This window comes from Leptopilina heterotoma, unplaced genomic scaffold, assembly GCF_015476425.1.
Source record: "Leptopilina heterotoma isolate Lh14 unplaced genomic scaffold, ASM1547642v1 Lhet_190, whole genome shotgun sequence".
NCBI classification, from domain to species: domain Eukaryota; kingdom Metazoa; phylum Arthropoda; class Insecta; order Hymenoptera; family Figitidae; genus Leptopilina; species Leptopilina heterotoma.
Window position 1 is genome coordinate 1710883 of NW_025110909.1, and position 21235 is coordinate 1732117.

A 21235-nucleotide genomic window follows, 5' to 3' on the forward strand; every position below is an offset into this window, starting at 1 on the left:
CATCAAATATTAATTTCTTAAAAATTTGTCCTTGACATTATTCTTAGAGATTTTTTTTAAACTTACAATTAATATTAATTGTAAAGTGTAAAAGTAAATATTAACTAATTGAAGTAAGCAAAAATTCAAAAGTTTCCTTAAAAAACACCCTTCTGTTGTTTTTAATAAAACAAATCTGTTAACCTTTAAGTATACAAATCTCTTTTATTTATAAATAGTTTTTGAGTTTTTAGAAATTACTATGCAACTTTGCTGAAGGTAAATATCGTTCTTATTAATGCTTTTTGTAATTATTTTGTTGCCTTTAAGAGAATATTATTTTCTTATAACTTTTTAAGATGGATAAAGAAAATATTAATGAAAATAAACCTGGACGTCCAAAAAAGAAACCAAGATTACGCAAAAATTGTGGTCGGAAACGAGCTACTGTTGAAAATGCATCAGTAAGTACAAAATATAGACGGGCCTACGAGTTAATTACATTAGCTGAAAATAATTCAGAAGTTTTGGAATTGGCACTAAGATTAAATGCAAAAAATGAAACTCACGAAATAAAAATTGACAAGGAAATCGAAAAGGACAATGTTAACAGGATTATACGGCATTCTAGTGAAACTGCTTTAGATTTTTATTTAGAAAATAATTTTAGTAAGAATACTTACAATGCTCTAGTAACTGACTGTTTAAGTAAAAATGCCAATTTGTATCCTTGCTATAATATTCTACATAAATCGATGGTTGAATGTCAATTAGAAAATGGTCAATACAATGTTTCTGAAATCGAAGTTTCTGTTCCTTTACAAGAAATTCTAAATAAGACTGTTGTAAGATTATGCGATGCTGTTGCAGTGAATTGGGATGATCATTGTTTGCGAGATTTACAACTAATTGCTACTTTAGGATTCGATAGTTCTTCTGGGCATCTTAATCCTCACCAACAGTACGATGATCCTAGTAACGAGAACTTTAACTCTTAACAATCTTTATTTATCAGCAGCTTAATTGTTATACAGTTCAAAAGTCAATCTTCTGAATACTCATGGTTAAATCCTACCCCGCAAAGTATTAGATTTTGTCGTCCATTGCGTGTTGCAGTTGAAAAAGAAGACGAAACAAATACAATAAAAGAATATAGTAGATTGAGCAAAGAAATTGATACATTAAAACCTCATACATTTAAAAACCGAAATGGAAGTCGAGTTAAAGTTACTTTTCACGTTACTAAAACTTTATTTGATGGCAAGTGTGTTAATACTATAACTGGAAATAAGGCTACATGCAGATGTCCCATGTGTAATCGAACAGCACATAGTTTCGGAAACTTAAAGGATGACTTCGCTCCAATTACTCCCTTCTTACAATTAGGCCTAGGACTTTTGCACTGTGAGATTAAAAGCTTTGAGCATCTTTTACACCTTGCTTACAGAAACAAAGAAGAAATAAGACAATGGGATATGAAAGTACATTTGAAAGGTAAGATCGATTATTTTTTAGCAAGAAGAAAAAACTACATCATTTAGAGTTTGAGTTAAACAATTTTAAATTAAAAAATGCACTAAGAAAATATTCAATATATCATTCTTCTAAAATATAACAAACCTTATAATTTGCTAAAAAAAAATTAAATAACGTATAATAAATAACAAATTATATATATAATAATAATAATAATAATAATAATAATAATAATAATAATATAATAATAATAAATAACAAATTATATAATAATAATAATAATAATAATAATAATAATAATAATAATATAATAATAATAATAATAAATAATAATAATAATAATAATAATAATAATAATAATAATAATAATAATAATAATAATATAATAATAATAATAATAATAATAATAATAATAATAATAATAATAATAATAATAATAATAATAATAAATAATAATAATAATAATAATAAATAATAATAAATAATAATAATAATAATAATAATAATAATACTAATAATAATAATAATAATAATAATAATAATAATAATAATAATAATAATAATAATAATAATAATAATAATAATAATAATAATAATAATAATAATAATAATAATAATATAATAATAATAATAATAATAATAATACTAATAATAATAATAATAATAATAATAATAATAATAATAATAATATATAATAATAATAATAATATAATAATAATAATAATATAATAATAATAATAATAATATAATAATAATAATAATAATAATAAACAAAGAAATAAAAAAATGAATGAAATGGACAAAATTTTTAATGAAATACTCCAAGTAGGTACCTCGAAAGAGGGTAATCCCACCACCGATTCTGATCGGGTGCAAGCCCCGATAGTCGGTGCAGATGGCTCCAAGGATTTGGAGGGAGCCAAATAGATAGCCAGCTGACATGCTACGAATCAAATGTCGCAAATCAGTTCCTGGCTATTCCCGGGATTTTTAAGAGCGTGCACCAGGCATTCAAGCGCCAAAAGAACGTCAGTCGCGACATCCAGGATGGCGTGGCGGTTTTGGAGAGTGCGTTCTTAACAATTTGTAGGAATCTGCGTTTTATCCCTGAACCGTTCAGAGATCAGGAGCCACGGATTTCAACTGTGGGAACTCCAAGGCAAAAGAGGAGTGCTGCTGCAACTCTTGATAGTGCAGCAGCTACAGATTCTAATAAGGAAAAGAAGGTGAGTAAGCGCCCCAGAGAAGGTGTAAGCCCGGATAAGAGTCCTCAACAAGTAACTCGGAGCGGAAAGAGGATTAAGCGAAAGGATGCTCCACAGCTTAATTCTGAGTCGCTAGTTGGAGCAAAAGAGGCGCCCTCAAGTAGTCCCAGCAAGACGTATGCTGAGACCGTATTAAAAGACGGAGCGGACAATGAGGACGGCTTTAAGGTTATTGGAAAGAGAAGGGAACGGGCTCCAAGAAAAAAGCCCCCAGGCGAGAAAAAAGAGCTCCCAAAACACCCTTTGAAGCTTAGAACCACGGAAGCGGTAAAGATCACGGCAAGAGACCCAAAATCTTATGAGGGTATCTTGCCGCTGATAAAAGCAAAGATTAAACCAGAAGACACTGGTACCGTAATTCATAAAATCAGGAGAACCTTTAAACAGGAGGTTCTTGTGATAGTGAAAAAGGGTGGAGACACCTTGAAGTTTGCGGAAGCACTGTCCTCGGCTCTGCATGGCGCCTTGCCATGCGACGTCACTGCTCTCGTAAATAAAAGGTCTCTTGAGATCAAGGAGCTGGATGAAACCACGACGGAGGATGAGGTGATTTCAGTTCTGAGAGATAAGCTGGGCAAACCTGATCTGAAGATAGAGTGCCACCTTTTGACGCGCTTTAGAAGTACTAAGGTGGCTCTAATCCGCTTAGCAGAAGCAGAAAGTGACATTCTGCTTAAACTTGGCCGAATCAAAATCGGCTGGATAAACGCTCCAATTCGTGAGCATGTTGAAGTAATTAGGTGCCAAAAGTGCCTAGGTTACGGACACAGAACCCTATTCTGCAAAGGCCCCGACAGAAGTAAAAACTGTCGGAGATGCGGCGGAGAGGGACACCTCGCGAAGAGCTGTAACGTTAAGCCGAAGTGCCTTACATGCTTGGACCTGGGAAAGCCAGAAACAAATCATGAGTCCGGAAAGAGAGCCTGCCCGGTTTACTGGGAAGAACTGCAAAAGATTAAAAAGGCAAATCCTTAAAATTTTTGCAGGTTAACCTGCATACAAGTAAGGATGCACAGTTGCTCCTAATGCAAACGGCAAGGGAAAATAAGGTCGATGTCCTGTTCTGCAGTGAGCAGTATCAAGGAAGCGACCTCGCCCCTTGGTATCAGGATAAGGCGAAGAGAGCCGCCATAAAGCTGTGCAACCCAGAATTGCGGGTTGACAAGTTTCTGGAGACGAGCAGTGGGTTCGTGTGGATAGAGGTAGCTAATATACGTATGTATAGCTGCTACTTCTCACCCAACGACCCATTGACAAACTTCGAAGCCAATATCGAAGACCTAGAAGCGAGCCTCACAGAATCCAGGCTGGATGTCATCATCACTGGCGATTTTAACGCAAAGTCGCCAGAGTGGGGTGAGACGAGACTCGACAAGAGAGGAATTCGTATTGGAGAAATGATCTCCAGAAACGACTTATTAGCTGTGAACCGAGGCAATACATGGACTTTTAGACGAGGTTCGATCGGATCAATTATAGATCTAACGATCGCATCGTCTAAACTATTTAGCCGCATAAGCGACTGGCGGGTCTCAGAGGAATATACCGCAAGTGACCACCAGTACATTGAGTTCTCAGTCTCGATGGGAAGCACACGAGGAGAAAAAAGACAGGATGTTCCTAGTCGCAAAACCTCCTCGTGGAATATGAAGAGACTCGACAAGGAAAAGTTCGGCCGGTCCCTAAGAGAATCCCTTTTGATTGAGGACTTGGGCTGGGTGAAAAGGCCGAGCAGTCTGGATGGGAAGGTGCGAGCGGTGAGAAACATGATAGTCACCGCTTGCAATGCGTCAATACCACGCAAAGGCGCCATTCCCGTAAGAAAATCCTTGCACTGGTGGTCAGAGGAGCTAGCCTCCTTGAGGAAGAAATGCCTCAAAGCAAGAAGGACATATACCCGATCTAAGGGAGATCCCTTGCTAAAAGAGGCTTTCAAGGAGGCAAAAAAGAACCTCAAGAAAGAGATCTGCAAGTCGCGACGCCATAGCTGGAAGGACCTAATCGAGGAAGTCGATAAGGACCCATGGGGTCTGGCTTTTAAAATCGTTACTAAGAAATTAGCGACGAGGCAAAAGACCCCCGGCCTGGACAATCCCGATTGGGTCAGAAAGATAATAAATTCTTTGTTTCCTCCTGCGGAACCATACCTTAGAAGGGACTGGAGTTTTTGCAAAGTCGAAGAGGAAGAACTCTTCACACTTAGTGAACTGCAAAAAGCAGGCAAAAGATTAAAAACAGGCAAGGCGCCTGGAATCGATGGGATAAGTAACGAGATCCTAAAGTTGGTAATCGACACTTCACCCCAGATTCTGCTTCGATGCTTCAATCTTTGCCTTGAGAGAGGAGAGTTCTTCCGCGACTGGAAGCGACAGAGGTTAGTCCTCCTAAGGAAAGGTGAAAAACCTCTAGATAAGGTTTCATCGTACAGGCCTATATGCCTGCTAGATACGATGGGTAAACTTCTAGAGGATATGGTTCTGCAGAGAATGCAAAGCCACTTGACCGAAGAGAATCGTCTATCCGATCACCAATTTGGTTTCCGTAAAGGCAAGTCCACGGTTGATGCCATCCAGGCAGTTGTGGACATAGCCAAAGCAGGAAAAAACAAATTGGGACCTGGGAAAAAGAAGAGCTTCTGCGCGTTGGTAGCAATTGACATACGCAACGCGTTTAATTCCGCAAGATGGAAAGATCTCATCGAGTCGATGGAAAAGAAAAACATGCCGCCCTACTTGTTGCGGATAATGGATAATTATCTTAGCGACAGGTGGGTTATATATGAGGGAGACACCTGCACTCTCAAGGAAGAGATGCAGCGTGGGGCTCCTCAAGGCTCGAGGGTGGGTCCATTTGTATGGAATGTATCTTACGATGATTTTCTGCGAATGGATCTGCCCGAAGGTGCGGTGATCATCGGCTTTGCGGACGACGCGTTATTCGTGTGCACTGCCGAAGGTGAGGAGGCTCTTGGGACATTGGTGAACGAATGTCTGCGACTAGCTAAAAGCTGGCTGGATACCAGAGGTCTTGAAATGGCCCTGGAAAAGACCGAGGCACTGCTGGTCACAGACAGACGTGGTTATGAGCTCCCACGAATCGTGATAGACGGATTCGAGGTCAAGTGGAGTAAGCAAATTAAATATCTTGGTGTGGAGTTAGATGGGAAATTAAACTTCCACCACCACATGGCTACGGCGTCAAATAAGGCGATCGAGTGTGCGGCTAATCTTTCACGGCTAATGCCAAATGTTGGCGGACCCCGTGAACAAAAAAGAAGACTGGTGGCGAGTGTCGCCCACGCTAAAATGCTCTATGCAGCACCAGCGTGGGCTCCATCCCTGAGAAGTAAAAGATGTGTGACCATCTGTGAAAAGATACTGTCTGCGCAGAGATCGATAACAACGCGTATCATCTCTGCATATAAGACGGTATCTACGAGTGCTGTGCAGGTCCTTGCAAGTGTCCCGCCAGCAGATCTTTTGGCGAGGGAAAGGGAAGAAATGTTTCTCTTTTCTAAAGAAAGCAGTTCCTTGAATGAGGAATTAAGACCAAGCAAGGGCCTGATCCGCAAAGAAGCGAGGCACAGGCTCATAGAAAGATGGCAAGAAAGATGGGATGGTGAGGAAAAAGGTCGATGGACTTATCGCCTTATCTCGGCACTCGCCACCTGGATAAATAGGAAACACGGTCAGGTTTCCTATTACTTGACTCAGGCGTTCACAGGTCACGGGTGTTTTAACTCGTACCTGTGTCGCTTTAAATTACGCGAGAACGAGGTGTGTGCATATTGCCAGTTCCCTGAGGACAACGCGGAGCACACCCTCTTCTCATGCAAGAAATGGGACTTAGAGAGGCGGGCCATGTTCGAAGGTGTAAACAGTCAAGTTACACCGGAGAACATGGTATCGCTGATGACCCAGTCAGAGGAGAATTGGCGGCAAGTCGAGAACTTCATAATCTCGGTTATGTCGAGGAAGGATCTCGACGGCCGCCAAAAAGCGTAATTTAAACAGCTTTTAATTTTGTTCGTTTGTTTTTTATTAATTTATTTTGTGATTTATTTGTCCTTATACATTTTTTAATTGTTTGTGTTTTTTATTCATCTTTGTACAGTTTTATGTTTTTTGAATTTTTTATACGCGTTTATTTTTTCTTTTTTTTATATATCCGTTTATAATTTTATCTTCTGACTTTTTACACTTAATTACACATTTGTTATTTTTAATTATTGTTGTGCTGTTAGTTCCGCTTTATAGTGAAATAGTATTAAATTTTTAACTATTAACGCAGGATAACCGCAGAGAAAAGCAGAAAGTCGCATTAGCGACAGAGTTGGAGCGCCACCCTCGAAGGCTAAAGTCTTACGACAGTTCCGAGGGAGGGTAAAGGGCTCCAGAAGAAGGGTTACGGGTTTTAGTGGGTCGGGCTGGTAGTAGGTCGCCAGTGTATTAAATTTAATTTTTTATAGATTTATTTTTCTTTTTTTTATATTTCCTTTTGTTTTATCATACCAACCCTACATAACCTTGGAGTGCGGAATCCAAGGTATCTGTAGGCAGATTTCCCAAAAGTCCCTAAGCAAAAAAAAAAAAAAAAAAAAAAATAATAATAATAATAATAATAATAATAATAATAATAATAATAATAATAATAATAATAATAATAATGTTACGGCTCTTGTCAGTAAAAAGACCCTCGAAATTCGGGATCTTGTCGAAACAACTTTAGAGGAGGACGTTTTAACCGTCTTAAAGCAGAAGTTGCAAAAGCCCGAATTAGAGGTGACTTGCCGACTTCTGACACGTTTTGGTGGTACGAAAGTGGCACTAGTACGCTTGAATGAAACGGACAGCGAGAGTCTGCTTAAGCTGGGCAAAGTGCGTATTGGCTGGATAAATGCATCCATCCGAACGCACTTAGAAGTGACAAGATGTCAAAAGTGCCTAGCCTATGGACACGTGACCCGAATTTGCAAGGGCCCCGACAGAACAAAAAACTGTCGGAGATGCGGCGAAGCGGGACACTTCTCCAAAAAGTGTACTAATATGGTAATTTGGTTATGCCAAAGTGCATAACGTGTACAGATTTGGGAAAAACGGAAGTCAACCATATCCCTGGAAGAATTTCCTGCCCGGTTTACAAGGAGGAACTGGAGAAACTTAAAAGGGCAAATCCTTAAAGCTCCTTCAAGTCAACCTGCATACAAGTAAGGATGCACAGGTGCTCCTGATGCAAACAGCTAGGGAAAATGAGGTGGATATCCTGTTCTGCAGTGAGCAGTATCAAGGAAGCGACCTCGCACCTTGGTATCAGGATAAGGCGAAGAGAGCCGCCATCAAGCTGTGCAACCCAGAATTGCGGGTTGACAAGTTCTTGGAGACAAGCAGCGGGTTTGTGTGGATAGAGGTGGCTAACATACGTATGTATAGCTGCTACTTCTCACCCAGCGACCCGCTGACCACCTTCGAAGCCAATATAGAAGACCTAGAATCGAGCCTCATAGAATCCAAGCTGGATGTCATCATCACTGGCGATTTTAATGCAAAGTCGCCAGAGTGGGGTGAGACGAGGCTCGACAAGAGAGGAATTCTGATTGGAGAAATGATCTCCAAGAACGATTTATTAGTTGTAAACCGGGGAAAAACATGGACGTTTAGACGAGGTGCGATCGGATCGATAATAGATCTAACGATAGCATCGTCTAATATATTTAGCCGCATAAGCGACTGGCGGGTCTCTGAGGAATATACAGCAAGTGACCACCAGTACATTGAGTTCTCAGTCTCAATGGGAGACACACGAGGAGGAAAGAGACAGGAAGCTCCTAGTCGCAAAACCTTCTCGTGGAACATTAAGAAACTCGACAAGGAGAAGTTCAGCCGGTCCCTAAAAGAATCTATCTTAATTGAGGATTCTGGTTGGGTGAGGAGGCCGAAAAGTCTAAATGGAGAGGTGCGAGCGGTGCGAAATATAATCGTCACCGCTTGCAATGCGTCGATGCCACGTCGCAAAGGCGCCTTTCCAAGGAAAAAATCCTTGCACTGGTGGTCAGAAAAACTGTCCTCCTTGAGAAAGGAATGCCTCAAAGCAAGAAGGACATATACCCGTTCTAAGGGAGATCCCTTGCTGAAAGAGGCTTTCAAGGAGGCGAAAAAGGACCTCAAGAAAGAGATCCGCAAGTCGCGACGCCGTAGCTGGAAGGACCTAATCGAGGAGGTCGATAAGGACCCATGGGGTCTGGCTTTTAAAATCGTAACTAAGAAATTAGTGACGAGGCAAAAGACCCCCGGCCTGGACAATCCCGATTGGGTCAGAAAGATAATAAGTTCTTTGTTTCCTCCTGCAGAACCATACCTTAGAAGGGACTGGAGTTTTTGCAAGGTCGAAGAGGAAGAACTCTTCACACTTAGTGAACTGAAAAAGCAGGCAAAAGATTAAAAACAGGCAAGGCGCCTGGAATCGATGGGATAAGTAACGAGATCCTAAAGTTGGTAATCGACACTTCACCCCAGATTCTGCTTCGATGCTTCAATCTTTGCCTTGAGAGAGGAGAGTTCTTCCGCGACTGGAAGCGACAGAGGTTAGTCCTCCTAAGGAAAGGTGAAAAACCTCTAGATAAGGTTTCATCGTACAGGCCTATATGCCTGCTAGATACGATGGGTAAACTTCTAGAGGATATGGTTCTCCAGAGAATGCAGGGCCACTTGACCGAAGAGAATCGTCTATCCGATTACCAATTTGGTTTCCGTAAAGGCAAGTCCACAGTTGATGCCATCCAGGCAGTTGTGGACATAGCCAAAGCAGGAAAAAACAAATTGGGACCTGGGAAAAAGAAGAGCTTCTGCGCGTTGGTAGCAATTGACATACGCAACGCGTTTAATTCCGCAAGATGGAAAGATCTCATCGAGTCGATGGAAAAGAAAAACATGCCGCCCTACTTGTTGCGGATAATGGATAATTATCTTAGCGACAGGTGGGTTATATATGAGGGAGACACCTGTACTCTCAGGGAAGAGATGCAGCGTGGGGCTCCTCAAGGCTCGAGGGTGGGTCCATTTGTATGGAATGTATCTTACGATGATTTTCTGCGAATGGATCTGCCCGAAGGTGCGATGATCATCGGCTTTGCGGACGACGCGTTGTTCGTGTGCACTGCCGAGAGTGAGGAGGCTCTTGGGACATTGGTGAACGAATGTCTGCGACTAGCAAAAAGCTGGCTGGATACCAGAGGTCTTGAAATGGCCCTGGAAAAGACCGAGGCACTGCTAGTCACAGACAGACGTGGTTATGAGCTCCCACGAATCGTGATAGACGGATTCGAGGTCAAGTGGAGTAAACAAATTAAATACCTTGGTGTGGAGTTGGATGGAAGGTTAAACTTCCACCACCACATGGCTACGGCGTCTAATAAGGCGATCGAGTGTGCGGCTAATCTTTCACGGTTAATGCCAAATGTTGGCGGACCCCGTGAACAAAAAAGAAGACTGGTGGCGAGTGTCGCCCACGCTAAAATGCTCTATGCAGCACCAGCGTGGGCCCCATCCCTGAGGAGTAAAAGATGTGTTACCATCTGTGAAAAGATACTGTCGGCGCAGAGATCGATAACAACGCGTATCATCTCTGCATATAAGACGGTATCTACGAGTGCTGTGCAGGTCCTTGCAAGTGTCCCGCCAGCAGATCTCTTGGCGAGGGAAAGGGAAGAAATGTTTCTCTTTTCTAAAGAAAGCAGCTCCTGGGATGAGGAATTAAGACCAAGCAAGGGCCTGATCCGCAAAGAAGCGAGGCACAGGCTCATAGAAAGATGGCAGGAAAGATGGGATGGTGAGGGAAAAGGTCGATGGACCTATCGCCTTATCCCGGCACTCGCCACCTGGATAAATAGGAAACACGGTCAGGTTTCCTATTATTTGACTCAGGCGCTCACAGGTCACGGGTGTTTTAACTCGTACCTGTGTCGCTTTAAATTACGCGAGAACGAGGTGTGTGCATATTGCCAGTTCCCTGAGGACAACGCGGAGCACACCCTCTTCTCATGCAAAAAATGGGACTTGGAGAGGCGGGCCATGTTCGAAGGTGTAAACAGTCAAGTTACACCGGAGAATATGGTATCGCTGATGACCCAGTCGGAAGAGAATTGGCGGCAAGTCGAGAACTTCATAATCTCGGTTATGTCGAGGAAGGATCTCGACGGTCGCCAAAAAGCGTAATTTAAACAGCTTTTAATTTGTTTGTTTGTTTTTTATTAATTTATTTTGTGATTTATTTGTCCCTATACATTTTTTTTAAATTTGTTTTGTTTTTTTTATTCATCTTTGTACAATTTTATGTTTTCAATATTTTATACGCGTTTATTTTTATTTTTTTTTATATATCCGTTTATAATTTTATCTTTTGACTTTTTAAACTTCTTAAAATTTTTGTTTTTTATTGTTGTTGTGCTGTTAATTCCGCTTTTATATTGAAATAGTTTTAAATTTTTTAACTATTGACGCAGGAGAACCGCAGACACAGAACAAAGTCGCAGCAGCGATAGAGTTGGAGCGCCTCCCTCGAAGGCTAAAGTCTTACGACAGTTCCGAGGGAGGGTAAAGGGCTCCAAAAGAAGGGTTACGGGTTTTAGTGGGTCGGGCTGGTAGTAGGTCGCCAGTTTATTAAATTTATTATAACATTTATTTATTTATCCTTTTTTTTAAATTCCCTTTTTTTTTATTTTACCAACCCCACATAACCTTGGAGTGCGGAATCCAAGGTATCTGTAAACAGATTTCCCAAAATTCCCTAAGCAAAAAAAAAAAAAAAATAATAATAATAATAATAATAATAATAATAATAATAATAATAATAATAATAATAATAATAATAATAATAATAATAATTATAACAGACTTTTTCTGAGTAGTAAATAAATAGTAAATAAGAGTGATTAATAAATAATATAATCTATTCATAGAGCAATTCAACGAGCAGAAAAAAATAATTCAAAAAAGACTATTTGATGACTTTGGGATAAAAGCTGATTTGTTAAATGTAGCGAAGAAAGTAAGTAAAATGCTCTAATAAGGTTTTAATGGAAATGTTTGTAAAATAAATATTATTTGTAGAAAATCGAGATTGAGATTATAAAATAATCTATATAAAATTTAAATTCACTTTTATATTAAAATGATTTTGTATCTATAATGCTTTTACATTATAGTTGAAGATATAATCGAAAGTGACGAGAATTCAGAACGTGATGGATACTCGTCAGAGGACTGAAAAAGGAGAAGACAAGGCCTTAAAATTCTCTTATGATAATTTGTACTAACGCATATGTGATTAGGTTTCTAAGTTTAAAGTATTCATTGAAAGTGCATTTAGAGTTTTATAAAAGTTTGTAGGTTAATTATTTATCTTCTGTTAACAAATTATAATAAACATGTTTACAAAGTTAATTATGTTACTCAAAAATCATGTAAAAAGCAAGTTTCTTAAAAATCGAGTATTTTTGGGGAATTTAGTTCGCCATTTTGGATCTGCCATATTGAATTTCTCTATTTGAATATTATATTTATATTCTGCGGCCCAACAAACATCTAAAAACTAAGTTTGGTAAAAATCGAGTATTTTTTTGGAATTCAGTCCGCCATATTGGATCCGCCATGTTGAATTTCTCAATTTGAATGTTATATTTATATTCTACGACCCAAAAAACATCTAAAAACCAAGTTTTGAAGAAATCGATTATTTTTTAAGATTTTAGTCCGCCATATTGTATTCGCCATTTTGAAAGTTACAGTTTCATTCATATTTTAATCTAGCGACCTTAGAAGCTTACCATTAACGAGTTTTGTAAAGTTTCACAAATTTGTTTGGTCTGTATACTTCAATTTGTCGTTTTTTTATTTAAATTGCTAACTTCTCGAATGTTTCCTGGAGAAGGAAAATTAAAAAAAAGCTTCTCTATAATTTTTTCTTATTTTGTATTTATCTAGCTTTATTTTAATCCAAGAATCACTCATTTTGGTTCATTCTATCGCGAGATATTAGATTTTGACAAAAAAAAATGCAAAAAGTCCCACTGTGCGGCCCAACAGGTGAACCATTTCTCCCGAAAGGTAGTTATGCTTGTAACCTTTGACGTCAAAAACGCCTTCAACTCCATGAGATGGACAAATATGCGGAAGGCCCGAAAGGAAGATTTCAGGTTGCCAAGATACCTGTTAAGAATACTTAATAGTTATCTGCAAGACAGAGTGTTACTCTACGAGACCACCGAAGGAGAACGTCAAAAGAACATAACAGCTGGAGCGGCGCAGGGTTCAATCCTTGGACCTGACCTGTGGAACATCACCTACGACGGAATACTAAAGACTGAAACCCCGGAGGACACCATACTGGTCGGATACGCAGACGACCTCGCTGCCATCATCTCTGCCCGAGATATAGAGACGGCCACGATGAAGCTGAACCAATTGATGAGGAGAATCCAACCGTGGATAGAGGAACACGGCTTCACTTTCACCATCCAGAAAACTGAAATCGTGCTTCTCACCAGAAAACGAATAGCATTGGAGGTTCCATTCGTAGTAGGAGAAGAAAAAATCAGTAGTCTTAGGTCAGTGAAATACCTTGGAATAAAGCTCGACTGTAAAATGACGTTCTACGACCACATCGTCGCTATAACGGACAAGGCCGCAAAAATAATACTAACCCTTTGTAAATTGATGAGCAACGTAGGTGGCCCTACTGAAAACAAGATACGTATCTTGATGTCAGTGACTAACTCCATCCTGTTATATGAAGCAGAGCTGTTTGCGAAAGTACTAAAAATGAAAAAGTACTGGACTGGAGCACTCAGAGTGGCGTGTTCGTACTGCACGGTCTCTGAGCCGGCAATCATGGTGATAACAGGCACCACACCAATAGATCTCATGGTAGCAGAGAGAAGAAGTATCCGTGAAAACAAAGCGAAGGAAGGACTAAATGAAGCACGGAGATTAGAAAAAAAAGAATCCATGGAGACCTGGCAAGAATGATGGGCAAATGAAGACAGAGGCAGATGGACTCATAGACTTATCAGTCGGCTGGACGAGTCGATAAATCGCAAGATGGGGGAAACAAATTATTATTTAACCCAGTTTCTGAGTGGCCACGGGTATTTTAAATCCTATCTACATAAAATAGCTAAAGTAAGAGATTCAGATTGTATTTATGGAGACAGCAACAAAAACGACGTAGAGCACACCTTCTTTCACTGTGTAAGATGGACCAACAAAAGAATGCAGCTAGAGATACTTCTTGGTCAAGTGACACCCGAAAACATTATCTCAAAGATGATAAAAACCGAAGAAAATTGGGAAGAAGTGCAACGATACGTGGAACAAATCCTTAGAGAGAAAAAGAAGGACTTAGATAAATAGACTGAACAAAAAACCCAGGCTGGTAATTAGTAGAGAGCCGAAACTCGGCTAAATGTCGCCTTTGACCCTGACTTCTGAAGTATTGCGAGAGCGGTTCCGATAGTCCTTTGAGGCGAGGAAGAAAGGAGGGACGTTTTTTCATATGGACATTTTATAGCACTATTTTTGTATCTGTTGTATTTTTCTGTATTGTTTTTATCGTAACCCTTAATAAAAAAAAATTATTCTTGCATTATTATTATTAATGTTTATATTTTAATTCAGTAGCTTATGTAAATAAACATAGTCAAGTTACAGTAATATTACACGAGCATGTTAAGTAAATGAAAATGGCTGTGAAATGCATATCTAATGAATAAACAAGAAATTTTTTTTATTTTATCGTTAGAAAATAAACTTTTTCCAATTTTTTCTTAAGTATGTAATATTACAGTAATGTTACAGAAATATTACCGCATAATATTACTGTAATGTTACTGTAATATTGATGGATAATATTACCATCAGGCGGACATTTTAATATGACTATAATGTTACAGTAATTTTATCGGGTAATATTACTGTAATGTTACGTTCTACATGGGAAAGGGATATATGCGGATAACAGAATTTTTTTCCCATAGCGAATGAGTAGCCAAGAGGCTTGGTGTAAATGCGTGCGATTTTAGGTTGCATTAGATGTAAGTTAGGTAAGTTATGCAAGTTAGTTGTTCGAATCTGTATAGATGTTAAGATTTTCCGATATGTTAAGTTGTTAATAATTGTAAATATGAATATAGTAAAAGAGTGAAGCTTATGAATAATAATACACATGTAGAGTGTTAATTACTTGAAAAAATATTTTTTGAACGCATTGATTATTTTATTTTAATTTATTAAAATAAAACGACAAAATATAGCTCTCTACACCAGCAATTTTTTCGTCACGACGTGGACAGACGCGCAGGCGCGCCGGCATTCGTTTCACCCGTCGGTGTGACGCGCGTCATTGTGTGGGTACGGATTACTACTTTTCCAAGTAAAAATCTTTACGAAATAGTAATAATTGCCCTGATTCGTAATAAAAGTTGCTTCGCTCAGAGCATTAATTGCTCGGGATATTTTAAATATTACTCGGCTTTTAATAAAATTTAGATTCCTTGAAGTAAATTATACTTTCTTAAAAAAGTAAAAATTTTTTGAAAGCGAGCAAAAGTTACTATTTCTTGAACAGTTTTAAAATTACTACTTGAAAGTAGTAATTTTTCATCGAAAATAGTATAATTATTACTATTTATTTTTCTCCGTGTAATTATCGACCACGAAAACCTAAAATAGCAGCATTTTTGATTGAAATGTACTAAATTTTAAATTTCAAATCCAATTTTCTTCTTTCACCTCTAGATATAAACAAACATCCTACTCTCAGGGTGCCTGGGATGAATTTGGTTCAGGTCTCATTTAAAAGGGTATGGTTCAGCCTATAATTTTTTATATTTAGCGAAGTTTGCAGCATGACAGCGTTCAGCTATAGAATATTTATAAGAAATGTAAAAAAAACCTAGCAAAATGCGCGCATAATGTCTGACATATTGCTCACACGCAATATATATTACTTACTATATAATATTATATAATATTATAATAATATAATATAATAATAAATAATAAAAATATAATATATTAATAATTATAATATAATATATTATTATTATAATATTATATTATTATATTTATATTACTTACTTTTATATATATTACTTTTTCCTGAGTTCTTTGATAATTTTGAAATTGTTAATTGATTTCGAAAATATTTTTCAAAAAAGCAGGTTTTTGTATTAGGACAGTTGTACTATCGATACATGAAATTAAAAGATGCTTAAGTGAGAAATTGGTTCGGAGAGCTTGTTAATTTCTTTCACATTTAATAATATTATTGCCGAATGATAAATTCATTTCCTTTAATTTACAATATTGTTGGAACAAAATCATGTAAGTTTTTTAAAGAACCAGAATAGAAGGATTTTGTGACACATAGTGTCAAATTAAATACAGGTACCCAGATAGCCGCAAGCGTACTGATCGTCCTTTTCCAGTACGGCGTACTGAGATTATGCTCGTATTGTACCTATACAAAATAATTAAGTATGTACGTATTGGTACGACGGTATAACGACGGTATGTCGTACGACTAAAATTATAAGATATAAGTACTCCATAAAAGTATGAGGCTAGTATAATACCAATACATTGTACTGTCATTTATGAAAATACAGCATATTCGTACGATACAAGTACAATACCGGTACACCGTACTCTGCGTGATGATATGCGAACATAACTTAATTTACTTCACAGTTATCAATGACATATGCCTCCAGTGCACATGGTGCAATTATTTTTTGTGGAAAAGCTGACTTTTAGGATGCAATACAAAAGTTTTAATCTTTGTAACATGTGTCTTTATATTTAAATTAGAAATCAGTGGTTTAGTTTCTATTAATCTATATGTAATATGTGACGCGACCCGAAAAAAGGTACCTAAGAATCAAACGAATTATAGGTTGAGTTCGAGTTAGATTTATCTTGATTAAAAGTTCATTTTTAATTATTTTAATTTTAAACCAATATTAATTGAATATTTTGAATATAATAAAAACTTGAAAACCAACAATTTTTAATTAATAATTGATTCTCTTTCTGTATTTTTACTCAAAAAATTTAAAACATAACCTCAAATTTTTTCCTTCTTAGGTACCTTTCTTGGGAACGCGTCACATATGTGTATATGTACTATTAATCTCAAGAGCACAATTGCTGCTGACAAAGTTGCTTTGTCATAATGCTTACTTTTATCCTTAGCGTATTCTAATTACTACAACAATGGAAAACTTCTGAATTATAAACTGTTTTGTGCTTTACACTTGAGAAAAATTTTTGAATTTAAGAGTTAACAGTAAAATATATAGAAATCGCAATATTTTTTTATAATTTTTCTTATAGATCACATAAACATGTGTCATCATTTAAATGTTAGAACGTCCAAATGATTTTCCTTACATTAAACCACTTTAGTTTATAAATGGTCATTATTCATAATTATTTTAAAGAATGTTCGAAAATTAACAAAGCAAAATCATTACAGAATTATTTAAATACTTCAAAATACTGATTATTCTAATATAAGTAAATGTGCTTACAAGTTACATAATTTATATAATATCTTTAGGTACAAAAAAAGAACTCTTGTAATAAAAATAAATTCCTTTAAAATTAAATTGATCTTAGTAATGATTCTTTCAGAAAATTTATCATCAAATAATAAATTAAAATAGTTAATACTTAATACAGACTGAAGCACAAGAGGGGGAGGGATATAAAACGCTTTACACGCGGTACTAGTATAGTACGAATACAGTAACCGTACGATAAACTAAATTACAAAAACCTTTAGTACACCATCCTATTATCGTACTCGTATTATACAAGTATAGCATACTGGTACGACATACTAGTACAGTACCTGTTACTGTGCGAAGGTAGATGGCGAGTACAGTACCAGTACGACTTATACGCCATACTTGTATTGTACATGCATCGTACTAGTACGCTGGTTATCTGGGTAATGATACACTGAAAAAAAAGTGTTGTTGAATCAAATATCTCCATGCTATTGAATTCCCCGTCATTGATTCAATGACACATTTATTAATCGAAAAGTATATTGCTTAAAATGAAAAAATGAAACTGTTTAAATTAAAAGTACGGTACTGTAGAATTAATGATATTGTGCAAATTGTTTCTATAGTTCATCTATACATAGCAACAGAATAATTTATTGTTTCTTTGACATTATTCATTTGAAGCATCTAATAGATAAATTTGAAAAAAATGCATGTAAATTTAAATCAAATGAAAAATTGTTTGCTCTAAAGAAGCGCGCTCTGAAAACGAAAGCATATGCTTTCGTTTCAATGAGTGGTGCTATTGCGGACTGCCTATAGCATATGCTATAAAAATAAGAACACTATATGCTGTTGTTTTGAAAGCACCGATTCTAATGATTCGATAGTATCACTTTCTTTGAAACAAAAGCATATTTCTTAAATTGACAGCATACTATGTTAATTCGAAGGTGAATCCTTTTGAATCAATAAACAACATTTTTTAATTTAACAGTATATGCTTTTGAGTCAATGACTATAACTTTTAAATTTAAAAGCATCATTTTTATGATTCAAAAATTTGTACTCTTAATTTTTTTAGTTGTTGCTATCGATTGAATAACACCATACTGTTAATTCAATTCTTTTATGTGGTTAAATATATACCAACGATAAATTGAAAAAAGGGAATTTTTGTTCACATGTTTTTTATATACTATAATTAATTCTCACACCTTTAACACAACACTTTTTATACACATCTTTTTTTCAATTTTTCACACTAACATATACATCTTTATTATTATTTTCATTTTTTCCAACGGCTAAACACACACACACATACACATTCAAACACACTTATCTTTTTTAGTCAGAAAAATACGGCTATTCCCAAGCGGTCACCCATCCATTTAGTAACCGCGACCAACGACGCTTAACTTCCGTGATAGACGAGAACCGCCGCGCTGCAATGTAATACATCCGCTTCTCAACGTTGGGCACTTACTTTGTGGTTAAATACCGTGCTCGAGATTTTTCGCGTATATAAGGGAATTTATATAGGGAATTTATATTTAACTAGTCATTAATTAATTAAAAGAATTTAAATAATACTTTTTTATATTGGAATCTCAAAAACGACAGGTTTAATAAACATATAAATATATGTGGGTAAGTATTTCAATAAATTTAGTACCTGTCAATGTCTCAAAACATAGTGTTCTTATTTTTATAGCATATGCTATAGGCAGTCCGCAATAGCACCACTCATTGAAACGAAAGCATATGCTTTCGTTTTCAGAGCGCGCTTCTTTAGAGCAAACAATTTTTCATTTGATTTAAATTTACATGCATTTTTTTCAAATTTATCTATTAGATGCTTCAAATGAATAATGTCAAAGAAGCAATAAATTATTCTGTTGCTATGTATAGATGAACTATAGAAACAATTTGCACAATATCATTAATTCTACAGTACCGTACTTTTAATTTAAACAGTTTCATTTTTTCATTTTAAGCAATATACTTTTCGATTAATAAATGTGTCATTGAATCAATGACGGGGAATTCAATAGCATGGAGATATTTGATTCAACAACACTTTTTTTTCAGTGTCCTAAAAATTAAAACGAATAATACAAAACTCAAATTTGGTAATTTCTTGGTGAGTTTAATTATCAATTATTTCATACTATTTACACACATTTGAACATACACAAAATATCATTTAAATTTGATTCTTAGAATATACAAATGAACAATAATTGTTCTTAAATACTGAAAATAGAGTCAGTAATTTTCTAAAAAAGTATTATAACATAATAATCATTGAGTTAACTGTTTAATCACATTCTTAATAATCAATATATTTGACCTGGTCTATAAAAATGGACCTTACGTGCGAAAAGAAGTTCTCGAAAAAACAGAAGTTTAAGTTTAAACTTACAAAAACCTTTGAGGCATTTCACGTCAGAAATATCACGATTTGCAAAGGGTATGCCGATTTTCGCAAAACTTCGTGGGATTATAGTTCTATACAAGGGACTTCTTTCCCCCACATTTTTTCAAAAAAAATTTAAAATTGTTGAAGATACGCCATTTTGAATTTTAATATTAATTTTATAAAATTTTGAATATCTCGGAATATTGTTTATGGATTTTTATGAAATTTACACATTTTTCAGGTAAAAGTATGTACTTTAAAATGCAAATAAAGTTAATAAAAAAAATTAATTTTTAAATAAAAAAATTTTAAAAAACTTTTTAAACAATTTTTTGCTTATTTACTCTTCTCTGAGAAAAATGTTATTAACCCTAGAAGGAGTACGTTAATTTACTCACCCTCTAAGGAGTAACTGGGGTGTCCCGACACCCCACGCTTTAAACTTGTTTTATAAGGTTTATATTTGACGTACACTGTAAAAAGAAAGGTACTAATTTAGTACTAAAATTGCACGGAAAAAAAAAGTTCACGAATCTCTCGTAAACTAGTATATCACTTTTGGATGGGACACAAAATTCTTGAAAATCAACAAACACAGTTCGTCAAAATTTCATCAACTCCTTCACTAGAAACATAGTACGGTTTCCGAACTTTTCGTCAAAGTTAACGAAAAATTCGTGAACTTTTAAAAAATGCTAAAAACAAGAAAAAATAATTTCCAGACACTACTTTTTTATAGTATTTCACTTTATTTGATAACTTGACGCCTATTACGCACCCAACTACACAGAATACAAAATTTTATCGCCATTAAAATTCGTAATTCGCTTCACGGGATTCGAACCTAGTACCTATACCCTATAACATAATATTTCTAACAACTAACCGCCACGGCTAAATCTAGATACACTGTCCTTCGACAAACGAAACGATTAGCTTTGTCTGCTGTAAAACTCAGGACCGTGCAAAGTAGAAAAAGTCCCTTATCGTAACTTTTAATTCATTTTATGAATTATTTGTTTCACAAAGGAAATTAGCAAACAAAAATATTCACTAAGTAATAAAAAACACTGATTCTAAATAATAACTTTCATCAAAGAATTTTCCCGAATGTAAACACCGATGACACCGACTGAATGATGAATGCTTGATCAGCCATATTTGATGCGCATTACGAACTGCGCATACTACTGACACTCGCGAGTTCACGATTTTTTCGTGAACTTGTACCTCTACTTTTGACGAACTACTCTTCATTAACAGTTCATCAAAAATTCATTAACTTTGTTTCAGTTTTTCGTTGACGTTCGCCATTTCTAATCAAAAGTGAATGAAAATTTTGAAATTTTGTGTGTCATCCAAAAGTGATATACTAGTTCACGAGAGATTCGTGAACTTTTTTTTCCGTGTGGTACTAAATCGTAATTTGGTTCTATTTTAGTACCGAAATCAGCTCTAATTTAGAACCTTTTTTTATAATGTAAAAAATATTAATTATAATGAAATGATTGGTTTTTTATACAG

General features: G+C 36.0%; 2 protein-coding genes across 7 annotated transcripts in view; both read left to right on the top strand.

Moving 5' to 3' along the window:
• The window catches only part of LOC122500710 (sorting nexin-17), a 379406-nt gene that overhangs the window by 323763 nt on the left and 34408 nt on the right, over positions 1 to 21235 (top strand). The window contains exon 8 of one of the 5 annotated variants that reach the window (XR_006301507.1): positions 15509 to 15573. The exons of the other annotated variants lie outside the window; for them this stretch is intronic. The gene's annotated coding sequence lies outside the window, so the exon portion shown is untranslated. The remainder of the gene's footprint in view (positions 1 to 15508; positions 15574 to 21235) is intronic. 5 annotated transcript variants of the gene reach the window in all.
• LOC122500713 lies at positions 125 to 12135 on the top strand. Of its 2 annotated transcripts, none has more exons than XM_043609779.1 (3): positions 125 to 1473; positions 11674 to 11762; positions 11920 to 12135. In XM_043609779.1, the coding sequence occupies exons 1-3, from the start codon at positions 1290 to 1292 to the stop codon at positions 11929 to 11931; spliced, it is 285 nt and encodes a 94-aa protein (XP_043465714.1). In that variant the 5' UTR covers positions 125 to 1289; the 3' UTR covers positions 11932 to 12135. Both variants share the same exon structure in this region; 1 of them encodes a protein (XP_043465714.1).